We start from the raw sequence: 16,776 nt of genomic DNA, 5'->3' as shown, positions 1-16,776 counted from the left end.
AAATTGTAACGGAATGACGCGTTTGTAGCCATTTTAGAAGCCTTTCCCGGTGACGTAACTGCAAGCTTCAAAACACCGTATCGAAACCGGAGGTGACGAAAGGAGGGTTTTGTTTTTCTTTTTTACGTTCACAACCAGGCAGTAAACATGACAAAATAAAGAACATATTCGAATGAGCAGCAGAACAAAGATATGAATATACAACATTCATGTGAAATTCATGAAATGTAAAAATAAAGTTTGCAAAAAATACAAAATCACGGGAAGTCCCTTCCGGTTCCGGTACCTCAGTTACGCCATAATCACGTGGTAAAGTAACCCCAACAACACTGAACCAAGATCAGACCGCGAAGGGAGGCTGAAGGGACCTGTTCAGGATGCACAGAGCGGGCATGAGGTCGCAGAGCCCCGGAGGAATGGGGCAGAGCCCCGGAGGTCCGCGCTGCCTCCCCGGGGGACGGCTCTCCTCGCCCGGATGGGGCTTTGGAGCTTCTCCCTCCATGGGGCCTAGGTTCGGCTACTGCGGTTCCCCCAGCTCCCCGGGAGGATTCCGCCACGGGAGCCGGAATTCCGGTCCGAATGACGAGAGATATTCCCTGCATCAGCACCACGACTCCCCGGTGCACAGACACAGCGGCGGAGGCCGCGGGTCCCCGGGCTCCAGGCGGCCTGCTCCCTACCAGCACGGCTTCCAGGTAAACTACGTGAAAAATACCAATAAAACTACCTGGAATACCTAGTGTTGTAGTGCTAACTGTTGTAGTACTGCTATAGTACTAACTGTAGTATTATTGTAATACTGCTGTAGTACTAACTGAAGTAGTGTTGTAATACTGCTATAGTACTAACTGAAGTAGTGTTGTAATACTGCCACAGTACTTACTGAAGTAGTGTTGTAATACTGCCACAGTACTTACTGAAGTAGTGTTGTAATACTGCTGTAGTACTAATTGTAGTAGTGTTGTAATACTGCTGTAGTACTAACTGTAGTAGTGTTGTTATACTGCTGTAGTAGTATTGAAGTGATGCGTGTACACACCTAGATACAGTCCACAGCTCCTCCTTGGTTCCTCAGGGCTCGGGGCAGAGGAGCACCGATGCTGGGGTGGAGAAGTACTTCAGTCCGTCCATGCTGCAGGACCCCTGGGCCCGCATGGTGCCCGTCACCGTGCCCGAGGGCCCGCGGGGCGCCGGGCACAGCGCCTCCCAGAGGAGATACTTCTGAAGGAGGAGCAGCAGGGAGCGTCGACCCGCTCCTCCTCCTCCTTCAGAGGAGGTGCTGATGGGGGCGGAGCAGCAGGGAGTGGCTCCTCCTTCAGGAGGTCCGCTGCTCCTCCTCCTCCTTCAGAGGCGGTGCTGATGGAGGAGGAGCAGCAGGGAGCGTGACAAACCAGCATTTCAATGACATGTTCCTGTTTTACATTTGACTTGTTTGTGAATTCTACGTTTTTTGATTCAACAAATAAAAATGTTTGTTTTCAACGGTATCAGTTGTGATTTAATCTAGGTTATCATGGGATGTTTTACACCCTTCCCCTACCGAGACAGTGCTACAAGTTAGTACTAGTATACTGGGTAGAATGTACGTATATACTGTGTGTGTGTGTATATATTTATACACACACGCGTAACATTACGCTCTGCATCATCACAGGAAACTTTGATTCGACCATTTTATAAAATGTATTAAGATGGTATGAAAGAGTTAGAACCCTCCATTAAATACTTAACTCAGCCCCAGGTCTGTTCACTGACATTTAACTATAAAACACATTAAAAGTCCATATGGAGCCCATCTGAGGCTCGTCCCAGCCACAGCCAATCAGAGCGGTGGCCTTCTGAGGCTCGTCCCAGCCACGGCCAATCAGAGCGGTGGCCTTCTGAGGCTCGTCCCAGCCACGGCCAATCAGAGCAGAGCAAATGTAAGCTGACAGCAAAGCCACACAGCCCCATATTTATGAGCAGGAAACAAAATGAACAGAAATTAGACAAAAAAAAAGTAATATTTTAGATTTGACCTGCCTCAAATACTGTGTATTTGTACATGATTTACCAGGTAAAAATAAACCTTTGAGATTTAAAAATACTTCAGCTGATATTCTCGCTGACATACCTTTATTAATCCTGGAAGGATAAACAATATGTGAAACGCATCCATGTTAAATGCTTTATTTTATATTGTTCATTCAAGACTAAATTATACATTTTTGCCCAAAAATGGAGAAATATACATGGATATAATATACATTGATATAATATTAGAATAAAGTATTTAGTTAATGCAGAAGCTCAAAGTAAATCATGTTTGCACACATCACGTCCTCCACCGGTCTGTCAGACAGAGCCTCTAGATGGGCGTGGCCCTCCACTCCTTTCCCTCTGTCAGTGCTCTGGGTTGGTGGATGAACACGCTGTATCGGACACCCTGATTGGCCGCGGCCCTGACAAAGCCGCTGTTGGCCGTCATGGTAACGGCCTGCAGAGAGTCTCCGGTGCCGAAGATCATGAGCGAGCGGGCGTTGACCTTGGCGCTGCCACGCAGCCGCTGGGTGCGCTCCGAGGGGTGGTCCGCTACCACCTGGACCCGGGCCAGGAGCTGCCGGGCGCGGGACTTCTCCGCCGCCCCGCCCAGCGTGTCCACAATCTGCTGGAAGTCGCTGACGGCGGCGCTGCAGGCGTACAGCTCCTTGTCCTGCATGAAGGCCTCCAGCAGCGGGAGCACCCTGCACTGGCGCTCCTGCGCCGCCTGCTCTGTCAGCACCACCTCCCGGAAGCGCAGCCAGCAGCGGCCGTGGCTCAGGGACGACACCAGCGCAATCAGTGTGGTGACGTCCAGGTTGACGCGTTGACATGCCTCCACCTGCAGCTGCGTAGGGAACGCCACCCGCTCTACCACCGTGTCCCGGTCCACTCTGCTGGGACTCAGCTCCTCCTCCGCCTCCTCGGCTCCCTCCTGTTCGGCCTCATTATGAATTAGCAGCTCTCCCTCCCCCCCCCCCCTCCTCCTCCTCCTCCTCCTCCTCCTCCTCCTCCTCCATCTGGGCTCCCGGTTCAGCCTCTTTGTCGCTCAGCTCCTCATCCTCCGTGGGCACAGTGTTGACGGCTACGATGTCCCCGCGCACAGCAACGCCCAGGGCCCTCAGGCGCTCGGCCACTGGGCGCGACACGCCGTTGTAGAAGGCAAAAACAACACGTGGGTGGCAGTACTGCAGCGGCTGCTGGCGGCTCGCCAGGACAAACTGCTCTGCCTGGCTGACCACGCTGCGGTCTCCGTATTGGCCCCGCCCCTGCCAGATGCTGTGCAGAGCCTCCGCCTTCCTGCCGATTGCCTTCACCCACGTGTGGCCTCCGTCCGCCACCACGTCCACCACTAGCGTGCACTTGGCACCGCACGCCGCCTCGTAGGCGAACACATGCAGCAGGCCGACGACGCCGTGCACGCTCTCCGCCGACTGCACCACGGCGTCCAGGTGGGTGAGGTTGGTGCTGTGAAGGTGCGACTCCTTGAGCGCCACCTCCCCGTGCTGCACCTTCAGGAGGAACCGGAGCTCCGCTCGCAGTTTGCTGCAGAGCTTGGCGTCACCTTCGATGTGGCACTGGGCGCTCAGTTTCTGCGCCCGCTGCAGCAGCTGCTCCGCACAGCTAATCCGCTCCTGCAGCTTCACCTGCAGCGCCATGTTGGCACATCCTGCAACACATGACAACAGGAGATTTACCGTCAGCCCGTTGTGCAGCAGCAGCGCTCCACTTTACACCACCTTTTATTACTGTAGAGATGTTCATACATATATATTTCGATACTGTGGAAATATTGCATATGGTGGCAAATATTGTGATATGTAATATCAGCCCACGCCTACTACATACTGCACAGTCACAATATGTGACCAACACATTTTGAATCTTTATTTTAAATCATTTCAGTTTTCTTTCAAGTTCAGTTTAGTTTTAAATGATAAAGTACAAAACTACCAGAGCCGACGACAACCATAGAACAGGAGATTCACATGTTGCCTCCATCTACTGATTGTCGACACGATTGAGTGACTCTCCAAAACTTTTACCCAGCATGCAGCTCGTTCCACTTTACGGTCACGTGGCTGAATGTGAACACACAGGACTGTTGGGTGGAGCTAGCGGGTGGAGTGGTAAGAACAAGAGAGGTTGTCCAGCTCCACATGAATAAGCCACTCACGTTGTGGTCAAGGCAACACTGTCAACACCACCCCCGATCATCTTCATTGAGCTTTAGTCCAAACGGGTGCGAGCACCACCCATGAACACACCTGGATCTCTCCTCCATCACTCGATTAATGGTGGCATGCAAACACCTGAAGCAGGACACCACCCCCACCCCAGAGAGAAGTGTACAACAAGTAAAGAAAATTTACACCATAAATGTTGAAGTCCCATCAACAAACAGGGATGCACGGTGGAGGAACCAGCCTCCGAGGGGTTAAGGTGGAGGAAACAACCTCCGAGGGGTTTTTCATCTTCAATAATAATCTTCTTTGTGTAAACATCTGTTCAGCATGAACACGACGTTGCGTCTCCACTGATTATGACATCAGATTGTAGTCTCAATGTGAGATATTATAATAACATTATTAAATGATTTATATGAGTTGGGATGGGATGATCAGGAGGGAAGGAAGGAGCTCAGCAGGAAGGAGAGGGAACCCAACAGGAAGTGAGGGAAGCGAGGACAGGACCAACACCATGGAGGTGTGGAATGGGCTCAAGAAAATGGCTGCTACAGTCAGATGTTTGAGACTCAAACATCAGATGAGACGGATGTTTGATGGAGCAATGGAAGAAGGTGGAGGTCTGATGAATGACCTTTTCTTCTACATCATGGGGATGGGTGGGGTTAGGGTCCGATGGAGCATCTGTGGGATGTGCTGGAACAACAAGCACAATCTATAGGGGCCCCACCTCCAACTTCCAGGACTTAAAGGATCTGCTGCTAAGTCTTGGTGCCAGATACCACAGGACACCTACAGAGTCTGGTGGAGTCCATGCCTCCACCTCACATCTGTTTGGGTGGAGGCCTGGTGGCGTCCATGCCTCCATGTCACAGCTGTTTGGGTGGAGTCCATTACCACTGGTACTATTATCCTACTAAGATTCATTAGGACTTGCTGTTACTATATTTATGGACTGCAGCTATACACATTTAATACAGCAGCATATCACTAGTACAAGTATAAGTAGGTACTAGTATAAGTACTTGTAGTGTACTATTTCTAGCGAAGTTACCATTGTGGTGCTGTAAACATCTTAAAGTATTTCTTATCTCACCACCAACAGCAGAGAAGAATCATTGAGTAATAACTAGTTGTAGTTAACCTCAGCGCCAACTAGTTGAAGCCTTCAGCAGCTGGACGTACACATGTTACACCAACTATGTCATACTAACCAGGTTACACCAACCACGTTATACTAACCAGGTTAGATCCACCTCCCTCCGATAGGATTCAGTTCCGTCCACTCTGCATCCAAACAGCTAGGTGGGCTACATGTAGCATCTGCTCTTCTTCTACGGCTTCAATCCACGAGGAAGGAAACCTGCGCCCCTGGAGGAAACAACATGAACATTTATGCAGGTCGCAGTGGGTGGAGTTCCTGCAGGGGGCAGCAAGCTGACACCGTTTCACTTTTATTTCTGTCGCCGAAGAAGAACAGAAGCCGGAAGCGGCGCGAGGACACCGTGACAGTCACTGGAGTGATCAAGTATTAAAAGTATTTCATTACTAACGTACGACAAAGTATTTACTGAGGAAAGTATTTCATTACTAACGTACGACAAAGTATTTACTGAGGAAAGTATTTCATTACTTAGATATATAAAGTATTTACCGAGGAAAGTATTTCGTTGCTTACATATATAAAGTATTTACTGAGCTAAGTGTGTATTTAATCTTCGCAGGAGCTTCAGGTAAAACCAGAATCTTTCAGTTTTGTTTCCATTTCAGATTAAAATCAAAGTAAAATGAGATTTGAAAGAACAAAAAGCTAACCTAGCTAACATTAGCATGTGGGCGGAGTGGCGAGGGACGTGTTTGTCCGTGCAACGGTCAATAGTATTGACCTATAAGAATCTATAATCATCACAACCCATGCCACACTACAACACATGTGCACACACGCACATGCTTTGGTTGGTGGCCGGTGAAATGTGGCCTCTGACCCATCCCGGCTTGTCCTTCCTCCAGGGGGGGGGCAGCCAGGAGCAGTGGGCAGCATTCAACGATGCCCGGGACCCGGTTCGATATGTCCATCGCTGGTCAGACGATGATGGTGCATGTTTTTGAGGGGGGTCCTTACTGACGTGAGGTGGAGGAAACCCCATGTGAACACGGGGAGAACATGCAAACTCCACACAGAAAGGCTCCTGTTTGGGAGATAACCCACCGGAGCACGGTGCCAACAGCGCCCCAGGCGGGAATCGAACCCAGGACCTTCTTGCTGTGAGGCAGCAGTGCAATGCACTGCGCCACCGTACCACCGTGCTTTTCTCTGTGCTTTGCTTCTATTTTCACCAGTCTCAGCACAGTGGCTCTATCTTACAGCTGGACACTTTTTTTATAAGGGATTATTACCAGCACCAGCTACATTGTGGTCTATGGACACTGCTACCCCACACTGCTATCCCTGCTACACACACAGAGAGACGACTTACTGAGAGGACTTACTGTCACTGAGGAAGCCAAGTCTCGGCGAAACTTTGAAGAATTATGCCACCTTGCAAAGAATGCTGTGGACTCCTACAGAAGGTTGCTGTACTTGAAACAACAGTATTAAATCTGAAGGATTCAGTCAACCGAGCTAACGTGAGTACTGCTAAGCTAGACAATGCTACCAGGCCTTGCCCGTCCCACAACACAGCTGGGCTCACTCTGCCAGGTGTTCTGCCAAGCAAAACAACTTACAAGCAAGATAACAAGGCTGCTTACCAGAGAAAGCCTCTGATGACAATTAAAATTCCTGAAATTCATGAAGCTAACACATGCAAGGGTCCCTCGCAACCTGAGATTAGCTCAGCGACTGGATGGCCTTCGCTGACTAGCAGCCATGAAACAGCCCAAGATAAGCGACGTGGCAACACAAGACAGCAAGCAACACTACAAACTGATAGTAATGGACAGCTGCCGGGGACCGCCATGAAACAAAAATTTAGAAAAAAGGTTACCGCTGTCAAACCACCAATTTTACCACTGATGAGCCTAGAAAATAGATTTGAGCAATTCTGATTGCCCCCCCCCCAAAAAAAAAGGGGCATGCTACTAAAAAACCTAGGGAAACTGGCACCCTGGGTCAAACCTGAGGTTACAAGTTTGGGTGTCATTCTAGACTCCGACCTAAGCTTCAAGTCCCATATTAACAAGGTGACGAAAGATTCATTTTTTCACCTTAGAAATATAGCAAGAGTAAGACCTTTCATAAACCAAAAGGATGCTAAAAAGCTGATTCACGCCTTTGTATCAAGCTGGCTTGACTACTGTAATGCACTTCTCACCGGCCTTCCCAAAGTAACTACTGAAAGGCTTCAGCTCATCCAAAACTCGGCTGCCCGACTACTAACTAGAACTAAGAAGAGAGAACACATCACCCCAGTCCTGGCTGCCTTACACTGGCTTCCAGTTACATCTAGAGTCGACTTTAAGGTCCTTCTCCTCATATATAAAGCTCTAAATGGGCAAGGACCAGAATACATCACCTACTTCCTTACTAACTATGTGCCCCCTAGAGAGCTACGATCATCTACCGCTGGCCTGTTAGAAGCACCAAGTAATACACAGAAGAGAATCGGGAGTGCAGCCTTCGAAACTTATGCCGCAAAGCTTTGTAATGCACTACCTATAGATATTAGGTAGTGCATTAGGTATAGATATTATACTTATCACCTGGTCCCCGGGCGCGTCCACGTATGCTGCCCACTGCTCCTGGCTGTGCCCCCGGAGGAAGGACAAGCCAGGATGGGTCAAAAGCAGAGGAGCCATTTCACCGGCACCATCAAAGCATGTGCATGTGTTGTAGTGTGGTGTGTTGCGTGACGAATAAAGACTTTCTGTTTCAAAGCAGAGAGCGGAGAGCAAAGTAGCAGTGGTTCTGGGATGTAGTGCAGCAGTGGTTCTGGGACATCCAGAATTGAGAACCACACCCAGAGCAGATTCAATCTGATCTCAGAACCGTCTCACTGACCAGGGTTCTTCCTCCTTTTAAGGTCGTGTGGCGTTGCAGACAACATGGCCGCCGTCTGGCTGGAAGCCATGGAGCACGCAGTGAGTTTAGCTCGAACAGCAGGAACGGTGAGTTTCATATTAAATATATCTGCTCTGTAGTTATATATATATATATATATATATATATATACACACACACACATTCAGGAAGACTTTCTGATCAAATATTAGAATATTTAACAATAATAATACAAATTATCAGAATATGCTTTTCTTATTCTATCTTATCCTGGGTAAACCTCTCTTTTATATATATATATATATATATATATATATATATATATATAATCTTTAAGTTGCTACACCACGGACGCCACAAGCACAAAGCAGCGTCCTTTTGGTTCAGTGACGTTAGCATTAGCTACATGCTAGCAGGCCGTGGAGAATGGGGCGTACCCAGCCAGACAGTAAGCCACTCGAGACACGGACTGGGTTCAGCACAACATTTACTACAATGGTAATGTTGAACAGGATTGATGCCGATGGGTGTTGTTCCAGCGTCTTCAGCGGACACGCCCCCAGCGTCCGAGAGGAAACTGCCTTTTTTCTTTTTCTTTTTTTTAATGATTTTGAAACCTAATTTTCGACACTTGGAAACTTCTTTAATAATTCACATTTGGCTGGCAGTTTATACCACATTTCCATGCGGTGGGACAAAGTCAGAAAACATATTTATGTTTGGTTATCTTGTCTTATCTTGTCAATGATATAAAAAGGAAGTTTCCAACGATCCTGCAGTAAAACATGGAGCTGGATCCATGCGTCCAATGAAAGACTTTTATGTTTTAGAGATTTCTCTTAATTGCTTTTCTATTTTGGTTTGAGGAGAAAGTGTGAAAATACATTTTCACATGGCTTGGAAAATAAATGGATTAGAGAATATTATATAAACTTAGTGAGCACTTTATGAGGAACATCCTGGACACCTACTTATTCATGCAGTTATCTCATCAGCCAATCATTTGGCAGCAGTACAATGTGTCACATCCTGCAGATACAGGGGTAGGTGTATATGTAGATGTAGGGGTCACATCCTGCAGATACAGGGGTAGGTGTATATGTAGATGTAGGGGTCACATCCTGCAGATACAGGGGTAGGTGTATATACAGGTACATCTCGTAAATTAGAATTTCATGAAAAAGTTCAATATTTTTTGTCACTCATTTCAGAAAGTGAAACCCATATATTATCTAGATTCATTACACATAGAGTGAAATATTTCATGCCTTTTATTTTTTGAAATTTTGATGATTGGGGCTACAGATAATGAAAACCCAAAATTCAGTGTCTCAGAAAATTAGAATATTGTGAAAAAGTACAATATTGGAAAGTCATGGTGTCACACCTTAATCAGCTACTTAACTCCAAACATCTGCAAAGGTTTCCTGAGCCTTGAAGTGGTCTCAATACGAAGTACGCAAAGTCCGGACTTGTGGACTTGATAGTTCAGACTTGGCAAGTTGACTCGGGAGTACAGACCCCCGGGGACCATGACCACTTTACTTCACTTTGCTTTACTACCGATTGGTGCGAAATGCATTCTGGGATACTTGGCTGTCCCAAGTCCACACAAGTCACCACCGATGCATCCTCGATAAAATGGGCGGAGCAAGTCCACATCCGGGCATTTGGACTGGACTTGGCTTGATGCAGACTTTGAATTGGAACAGTACTTGGGCTGCGACTGATGACGTTTCACAAGTCCACAAGAACACAAGTACAGACAAGAACACAGATTGAGAAAGGCCTTCAGTCTACATAATCATGGGAAAGACTGCTGACTTGACTTATGTCCAGAAGACAGTCATTGACACTCTCCACAAGGAGGCTGAGCCACAAAAGGTCATTGCTAAAGAAGCTGCTTGTTCAGAGAGTGCTGTATCCAAGCATATTCATAGAAGTTGAGTGGAAGGAAAGTGTGGTAGGAAAAGGTGCACCAGCAAAAGGGATAACCGCAGCCTTGAGAGGATTGTCAAGCAAAATCCATTCAAGAATTTGGGGGAGCTTCACAAGGAGTGGACTGAGGCTGGAGTCAGCGCATCAAGAGCCACTACGCACAGACCAACCCTAGGCACGGGCTAATGTCGCATTCCTTGTGTCAAGACACTCCTGAACCAGAGACATCAGAAGCGTCTTACCTGGGCTGTGGAGAAAAATAACTGGACTGTTGCTCAGTGGTCCAAAGTCCTCTTTTCAGATGAAAGTAAATTTTGCAAGTCATTTGGAAATCAGGGTCCCAGAGTCTGGAGGAAAAGTGGAGAGGCACAGATTCCACATGGCTTGAAGTCCAGTGTGAAGTTTCCAGTCAGTGATGATTTGGGCTGCCATGTAATCTGCTGGTGTTGGTCCACTGTGTTTTCTGAAGTCCACAGTCAACACAGCCATCTAGCAGGACATTTAAGAGCACTTCATGCTTCCTTCTGTTGACAAGCCTTATGGAGATGCTGATTTCATTTTCCAGCAGGACTTGGCACCCACACTGCCAAAGGTACCAAAAGCTGGTTCAATGACCATGGTGTTACTGTGTTTGACTGGCCAGCAAACTGGCCCGATCTGAAGCCCATAGAGAATCTATGGAGTATTGTCAAGAGGAAGATGAGAGACACCAGACCCAACAATGCAGATGACCTGAAGGCTGCTATCAAAGCAACCTGGGCTTCCATTACACCTGAGCAGTGCCACAGGCCGATGGCCTCCATGCCACGTCGCATTGATGCAGTAATTCATGCAAAAGGAGGCCCAAGCAAGTATTGAGTGCATAGAAATGAAGATACTTTTCAGAAGCCTGACATTTCTGTTTAAAATATCCTTTTTTTTATTGATCTTACATAATATTCTAATTTTCTGAGACACTGAATTTTAGGTTTTCATTATCTATAGCCACAATCATCAAAATTTCAAGAAATAAAGGCTTGAAATATTTCACTCTGTGTAATCAGTCTATATAACATATGGGTTTCACTTTCTGAAATGAGTGACAAAAAATATAGAACTTTTTCATGATATTCTAATTTTATGAGATGTAGATGTAGGGGTCACATCCTGCAGATACAGGGGTAGGTCTATATGTCGATGTAGTTGTCACATCCTGCAGATAGGGGTCAGCAGCTTCAGGTAATGTTCACATCAACCATCAGAACAGGAAATGGTGTGACTGTTGGTGACAGACTGGTTTGAGCTGGTTTGAGTGTTTCTCTAACTGCTGATCCTTGATTTTCACGCTCAACAGTCTCTAGATTTTACTCAGAAGTGCGAAAAACAAAATCAAACAGTGAGCTGTGTTTCTGCATATGATCCAACAGAACCTTCGGGATGTGATAGACGGAGATTCGCAGCATCAATGTGCAGGAGCTGTGCGATGGAGTCATGTGTACAGCAGAGCAGTGCAGAATGTTAAAGGAATGTTTCCAAAGGGAGGCCCCGCCCATGTACTGTAGTGTTCCTAAAGTGCTTAGTGAGTGTATATTTAATATTGTTTAAGTATATTCTGCTTTATGAACCTATATTTATCAGGATTCACGAATGTCACTAATGTGTTGTTTCCGTCCAGCAGAGGGCAGTCTGACAATGTGGAGAAGAATCTTCAATTGTCACACAGCACAACACAACACATGCATTCATGCAGTGACAGTAACCAACACACACACACGTCGGATGCTGCTGCTGAAATGGTTTCTCTGCATTTAACTCATCCTGGCTTGTCCTTCCTCCGGGGGGGCAGCCAGGAGCAGTTAGTACAGGAGGTGGTCTGGTGCTGAAGGAAGTGGTCTGGTGGTACAGGAGCTGGTCTGGTGCTACAGGAAGGGGTCTAGTGCTATAAGAAAGTGGTCTGATGATACAGGAAGTGGTCTGGTGCTACAGGAAGTGGTCTGGTGCTACAGGAGGTGGTCTGGTGCTACAGGAGATGGTGTTGTGGTACAGGAAGTGGTCTGGTGCTACAGAAGTGGTATGATTCTTCAGGAGGTGGTGTTGTGTCCCATGGCAGCTGGTGCGGGAGGCAGTGCAGAGGGACATGAAGGTGATGATGAAGAGCTGCAGCGTGGACCTGGTGACGCAGACCGACCAGAAGGTGGAGCAGCTGATAGTCAAGTCAGTGAAGGAAAAGTTCCCCACACACAGGTACTACGTAGTCCTCAGCAGAGTACATAGTACTACTGTAGTAGTACTTACCCTTACCCTACTAACCAAAGCTACTGACCCAAACCTACTGATAAAACTTACTGATCAAATCTACTGACCCCAATCTACTGATCAAATCTACTGACCCAAACCTACTGACCAAAACCTACTAACCCCAATCTACTGATCAAACCCATTGACCCAGACCTACTGACCCAAATCTGACCAAACCTACTGACTCAAATCTACTGACCCAAACGTCAAGTAGCTTTACACCCAAATGTAGAGAAACATAGCATCAATGTGCAAGTGGTGGACCACAGAGGCTGGGCCGAACATATTTGATATGTATTTAATATATATTTGATGTATATATGTATATGTAATTGATGTATTAGCTATTATCATACAGTTTATTGGTTTACTGATGAGTCTGTGCTCTGCAGCTTCATAGGGGAGGAGTCGGTGGCGGCAGGAGAGCCCTGCGTCCTGAGCGACGCCCCCACCTGGATCGTGGACCCAGTGGACGGGACCACCAACTTCGTTCACGGGTCAGTCATAACAATACATGTACAGCCCATAATACTCATTGTAGTCTGGCCTGAAGCATGTATAGCCCATAATACTCACTGTAGTCTGGCCTGGACAAATTTAAAACAAGACATTTCTATTGGAACTGTAACATGAAGCAAAAGCACAACATGTAATTAAAAGAAATTCCACTGCTGCTGCCATTTGAGAAATGGTCTTCTGTGGATTCTACTTCCTGATTCCTGAAAGTGTCCAACAGCCAAATCTAAATGAAATCAGTACCTCACTTCCTGTGCAGCAGTATCACTTCCTTGCCTGTTTCTTACTGTTTATTAAACCAGCTTTTACCTACTCGGTTTTATTCCTGATGCTAACTGGTGAAACATGTCTTGGCAGATTCCCTTTTGTTGCCGTTTCCATCGGCTTTGCTGTGAACAAACAGGTCAGAAAGGTGTTTTATATAATTATTATATTTATACAAACAAATATCATAGCTAGATAAACCAGTTTCTTACTGTTTCACTCCTGCTTGTTTTGCTGACTGGTTCCAGCTGCTCTTCGGGGTGGTCTACAGCTGCATGGATGACAGGATGTTCTCTGCTCTGAGAGGGGGAGGAGCCTTCTGCGACCACCAGCCACTCAGGGTGTCTGACCAGACCGGTGAGCAAGGCAGCAACAGCAGGGGTTAGGGGTTCTATTCCTTAGAACAAGGCAGCAGCACTAAGTGTTGGGGGGGTCTGTTCCTTAGAGCAGGGCTGCGGGGTTGGGGTTGTGTTCCCTGGAGCAAGGCACTAACAATTGCAGGTTGGGGGTTATGTCGTGGGCCTGATCACCGACTGCGATGAGAAGGCCTACCGCGAGGAGGTGGCTGACCTGTCACTCTGGTGCCAGGACAACAGCCTCCACCTGAACGTCAGCAAAACCAAGGAGCTGATTGTGGACTTTAGGCGTGGATCACAATCGAGGACGCACGCGCCGTTGTGGATTAATGGGACTTCTGTCGATAGGGTGAGCAGCTTCAGATATCTGGGAGTCCACATCACAGAGGACTTAACATGGACTGTTCATACAGACACTCTGGTGAGAAAGGCGAGGCAGCGTCTCTACCACCTCAGGCAGCTGAGGAAATTCCGGGTCTCGGTGAGGATCCTCAAGTCCTTCTACTCTGGAGCAGTGGAGAGCATCCTGACAGGCAACATCACTGCCTGGTTTGGGAACTGTACTGCCCAGGACAGGCGGGCCCTGCAGAGGGTGGTGCGTTCAGCTGAACGTACCACTGGAACTACCCTCCCTCCCTGCAGGAGTTATACACCAGGAGGTGTAGTAGCAGAGCCCGTAGGATCATGAAGGATCCTCATCACCCCAACAACGGACTGTTTCAGCTGCTGCGGTCAGGCAAGCGCCTCCGCAGTCACGCAGCGAGAACAGAGAGACTGAGACGGAGTTTCTTCCCTCAAGCCATTAGAACTGTCAACGCTGACCTCACCAGGGGTCCTAACTGAGCCATGCACTAGGCTCCACTACCTACTGTACTGTATGTAGCATACTGTACCGCATACTGTATCACTGTTCAGGGTTGTTCGTGATGCCGTATTGCTGCGCCGTACTGTTGTATACTGTGCTGTATTATCCCAAACACTACCTCACACTATTCACATTCACATGCCACTTTAATTCACATGCCACTTTAAATGCACATATCTGTATATACATAGGCATATTCCCTCTATCTATTCCATTTTATTTCAATTTATTTTTTATTGTATTTTATTCTATATATTTTTTATCTTATTCTATAAGTATTCCACTTACTGTATTACGTTTTAGGAGTCAGTTAGTCGGTCTATTAGAAAGTAATTTTCTACTTTTTATTTTATTTTATTTTAGTACTTTTTCCTAGGACTTATTGTGTGCTATCACCGGGTGCGTTGCATTACATTTCACTGCATATATGTATGGAAGTATGTATATGTATGTGACAAATAAAAATCTTGAATCTTGAATCTTGAAATGTTCCCTGGAGCAAGGCACTAACAATTGCAGGTTGGGGGTTCTGTATATGTATGTGACAAATAATGTGTTGAACTTGCTCTTCCCAGACATCCACCAGTCTATCGTGGCCACAGAGTTCGGATCCTGCCGAGACCCAGACGTTGTGGACAAGATCTTCAGCAGCATGAAGAGGATCCTGAGCCTCCCTGTGCATGGGTAGATATCATAACTAGTTATTAGATATCATAACTAGTTATTCAGAAAATATCACCGAAACCCTATCAAGTAGATATGACCTAGATATTAAAATATAATTAACTAGGACAAAACATTAGATATGAACTCAGTGTTGTGTCCGTAGCATCCGGGGCGTGGGCACGGCCGCCCTCAACCTGTGCCTGGTGGCGTCAGGCAGCGTGGAGGCCTACTATGAGATCGGGGTCCACTGCTGGGACTATGCAGCCGGAGCACTGATCGTGGAGGAAGCTGGAGGGGTCCTCATGGATGTGGATGGTACAGATTAATTAGACATAATGACCCTCTGGCTGTACGTTATTCCTCATGTAATGACCCTCTGGCTGTATGTTATTCCTCACATAATGACCCTCTGGCTGTACGTTATTCCTCATGTAATGACCCTCTGGCTGTATGTTATTCCTCACATAATGACCCTCTGGCTGTATGTTATTCCTCACATAATGACCCTCTGGCTGTATGTTATTCCTCACATAATGACCCTCTGGCTGTATGTTATTCCTCACGTTATTCCTCACGTAATGACCCTCTGGCTGTATGTTATTCCTCACGTAATGACCCTTTGGCTGTACGTTATTCCTCACGTAATGACCCTTTGGCTGTACGTTATTCCTCACGTAATGACCCTTTGGCTGTACGTTATTCCTCACGTAATGACCCTCTGGCTGTATGTTATTCCTCACATAATGACCCTCTGGCTGTACGTTATTCCTCACGTTATTCCTCACATAATGACCCTCTGGCTGTATGTTATTCCTCACGTTATTCCTCACATAATGACCCTCTGGCTGTATGTTATTCCTCACGTTATTCCTCACGTAATGACCCTCTGGCTGTACGTTATTCCTCACGTAATGACCCTCTGGCTGTACGTTATTCCTCACGTAATGACCCTCTGGTTGTACGATATTCCTCACATAATGACCTTTTGGCTGTATGTTTTTCCTCACGTAATGACCCTCTGGCTGTATGTTATTCCTCACGTAATGACCCTTTGGCTGTATGTTTTTCCTCACGTAATGACCCTCTGGCTGTATGTTATTCCTCACGTAATGACCCTTTGGCGCTACGTTATTCCTCACGTAATGACCCTTTGGCTGTACGTTATTCCTCACGTAATGACCCTCTGGCTGTACGTTATTCCTCACGTAATGACCCTCTGGTTGTACGATATTCCTCACGTAATGACCCTTTGGCTGTATGTTATTCCTCACGTAATGACCCTTTGGCTGTATGTTATTCCTCACGTAATGACCCTCTGGCTGTATGTTATTCCCACGTAATGAACCTTTGGCTGTACGTTATTCCTCACGTAATGACCTTCTGGCTGTGTGTTATTACCTGTTACAGGCGGCCCTCTGGACCTGATGTCCAGGAGGGTGTTGGCTGCAAACTGCCGGAGCATTGCAGAACAGCTGGTGCAGCAGATCCAGATTTTCAGTCCTGAGAGAGACGATGCCGACACTGAATCAGGAGCAGCTCGTGACCTTAAATTTCATTAGACTTTTAATAATTTAATCTCAGTAATTATATTTATATGACCTACGCAGTAAGTTTACACTGAAAGTATTTATAAATATGCTGCGTCACTTATTTTCCAATAAACAAGAAAACCAAGTTCAAGTTGTTTGG

The 16,776-nt window shown here is 46.8% G+C and overlaps 3 protein-coding genes across 6 annotated transcripts; 2 read left to right on the top strand and 1 right to left on the bottom strand.

Annotated features, from left to right (window-relative positions):
• The first annotated feature begins 301 nt into the window (after positions 1 to 301).
• Positions 302 to 1,487, top strand: mplkip (M-phase specific PLK1 interacting protein). The gene is made up of 2 exons (XM_080010744.1): positions 302 to 695; positions 1,076 to 1,487. Exons 1-2 carry the CDS (start codon positions 378 to 380, stop codon positions 1,223 to 1,225), a joined length of 468 nt encoding a protein of 155 aa, XP_079866870.1. The 5' UTR covers positions 302 to 377; the 3' UTR covers positions 1,226 to 1,487.
• Positions 1,488 to 2,218: 731 nt separating this feature from the next.
• On the bottom strand, positions 2,219 to 5,511 carry cUnh7orf25 (chromosome Un C7orf25 homolog). The gene is given in 3 exon segments (XM_080010687.1): positions 2,219 to 2,996; positions 2,998 to 3,688; positions 5,448 to 5,511. Coding segments are annotated over 2 exon segments (1,329 nt in total). The 5' UTR covers positions 3,678 to 3,688; positions 5,448 to 5,511; the 3' UTR covers positions 2,219 to 2,347.
• A 170-nt stretch (positions 5,512 to 5,681) lies between these two features.
• On the top strand, positions 5,682 to 16,776 carry LOC307238236 (inositol monophosphatase 1-like). Of its 4 annotated transcripts, none has more exons than XM_080011150.1 (9): positions 5,682 to 5,733; positions 8,228 to 8,312; positions 12,233 to 12,366; positions 12,813 to 12,917; positions 13,294 to 13,339; positions 13,449 to 13,557; positions 14,997 to 15,105; positions 15,251 to 15,402; positions 16,495 to 16,776. In XM_080011150.1, exons 2-9 carry the CDS (start codon positions 8,250 to 8,252, stop codon positions 16,644 to 16,646), a joined length of 870 nt encoding a protein of 289 aa, XP_079867276.1. In that variant the 5' UTR covers positions 5,682 to 5,733; positions 8,228 to 8,249; the 3' UTR covers positions 16,647 to 16,776. The 4 variants fall into 4 exon arrangements, with proteins under 4 accessions (XP_079867276.1, XP_079867277.1, XP_079867279.1 ...); XM_080011151.1 differs by having other exon boundaries at positions 5,683 to 5,742; XM_080011153.1 differs by having other exon boundaries at positions 5,696 to 5,758.

The sequence above is a fragment of the Zeus faber genome (genome assembly GCF_960531495.2).
Source record: "Zeus faber genome assembly, chromosome: 12".
Taxonomy (NCBI): domain Eukaryota; kingdom Metazoa; phylum Chordata; class Actinopteri; order Zeiformes; family Zeidae; genus Zeus; species Zeus faber.
The sequence above is the reverse complement of the archived record's forward strand: the minus strand, read 5'-3'. Positions and strand labels throughout refer to the sequence as shown.

Bases quoted from the DNA above. Each gene is read 5' to 3' on its own strand.
- mplkip (XM_080010744.1), top strand. From the start codon at position 378: ATGCACAGAGCGGGCATGAGGTCGCAGAGCCCCGGAGGAATGGGGCAG. The intron at 696-1,075 runs GTAAACTACGTG...TTGGTTCCTCAG, and splicing joins CCTACCAGCACGGCTTCCAG to GGCTCGGGGCAGAGGAGCAC.
- LOC307238236 (XM_080011150.1), top strand. From the start codon at position 8,250: ATGGCCGCCGTCTGGCTGGAAGCCATGGAGCACGCAGTGAGTTTAGCT. The intron at 12,367-12,812 runs GTACTACGTAGT...TGTGCTCTGCAG, and splicing joins GAAAAGTTCCCCACACACAG to CTTCATAGGGGAGGAGTCGG. The intron at 15,403-16,494 runs GTACAGATTAAT...TACCTGTTACAG, and splicing joins GGTCCTCATGGATGTGGATG to GCGGCCCTCTGGACCTGATG.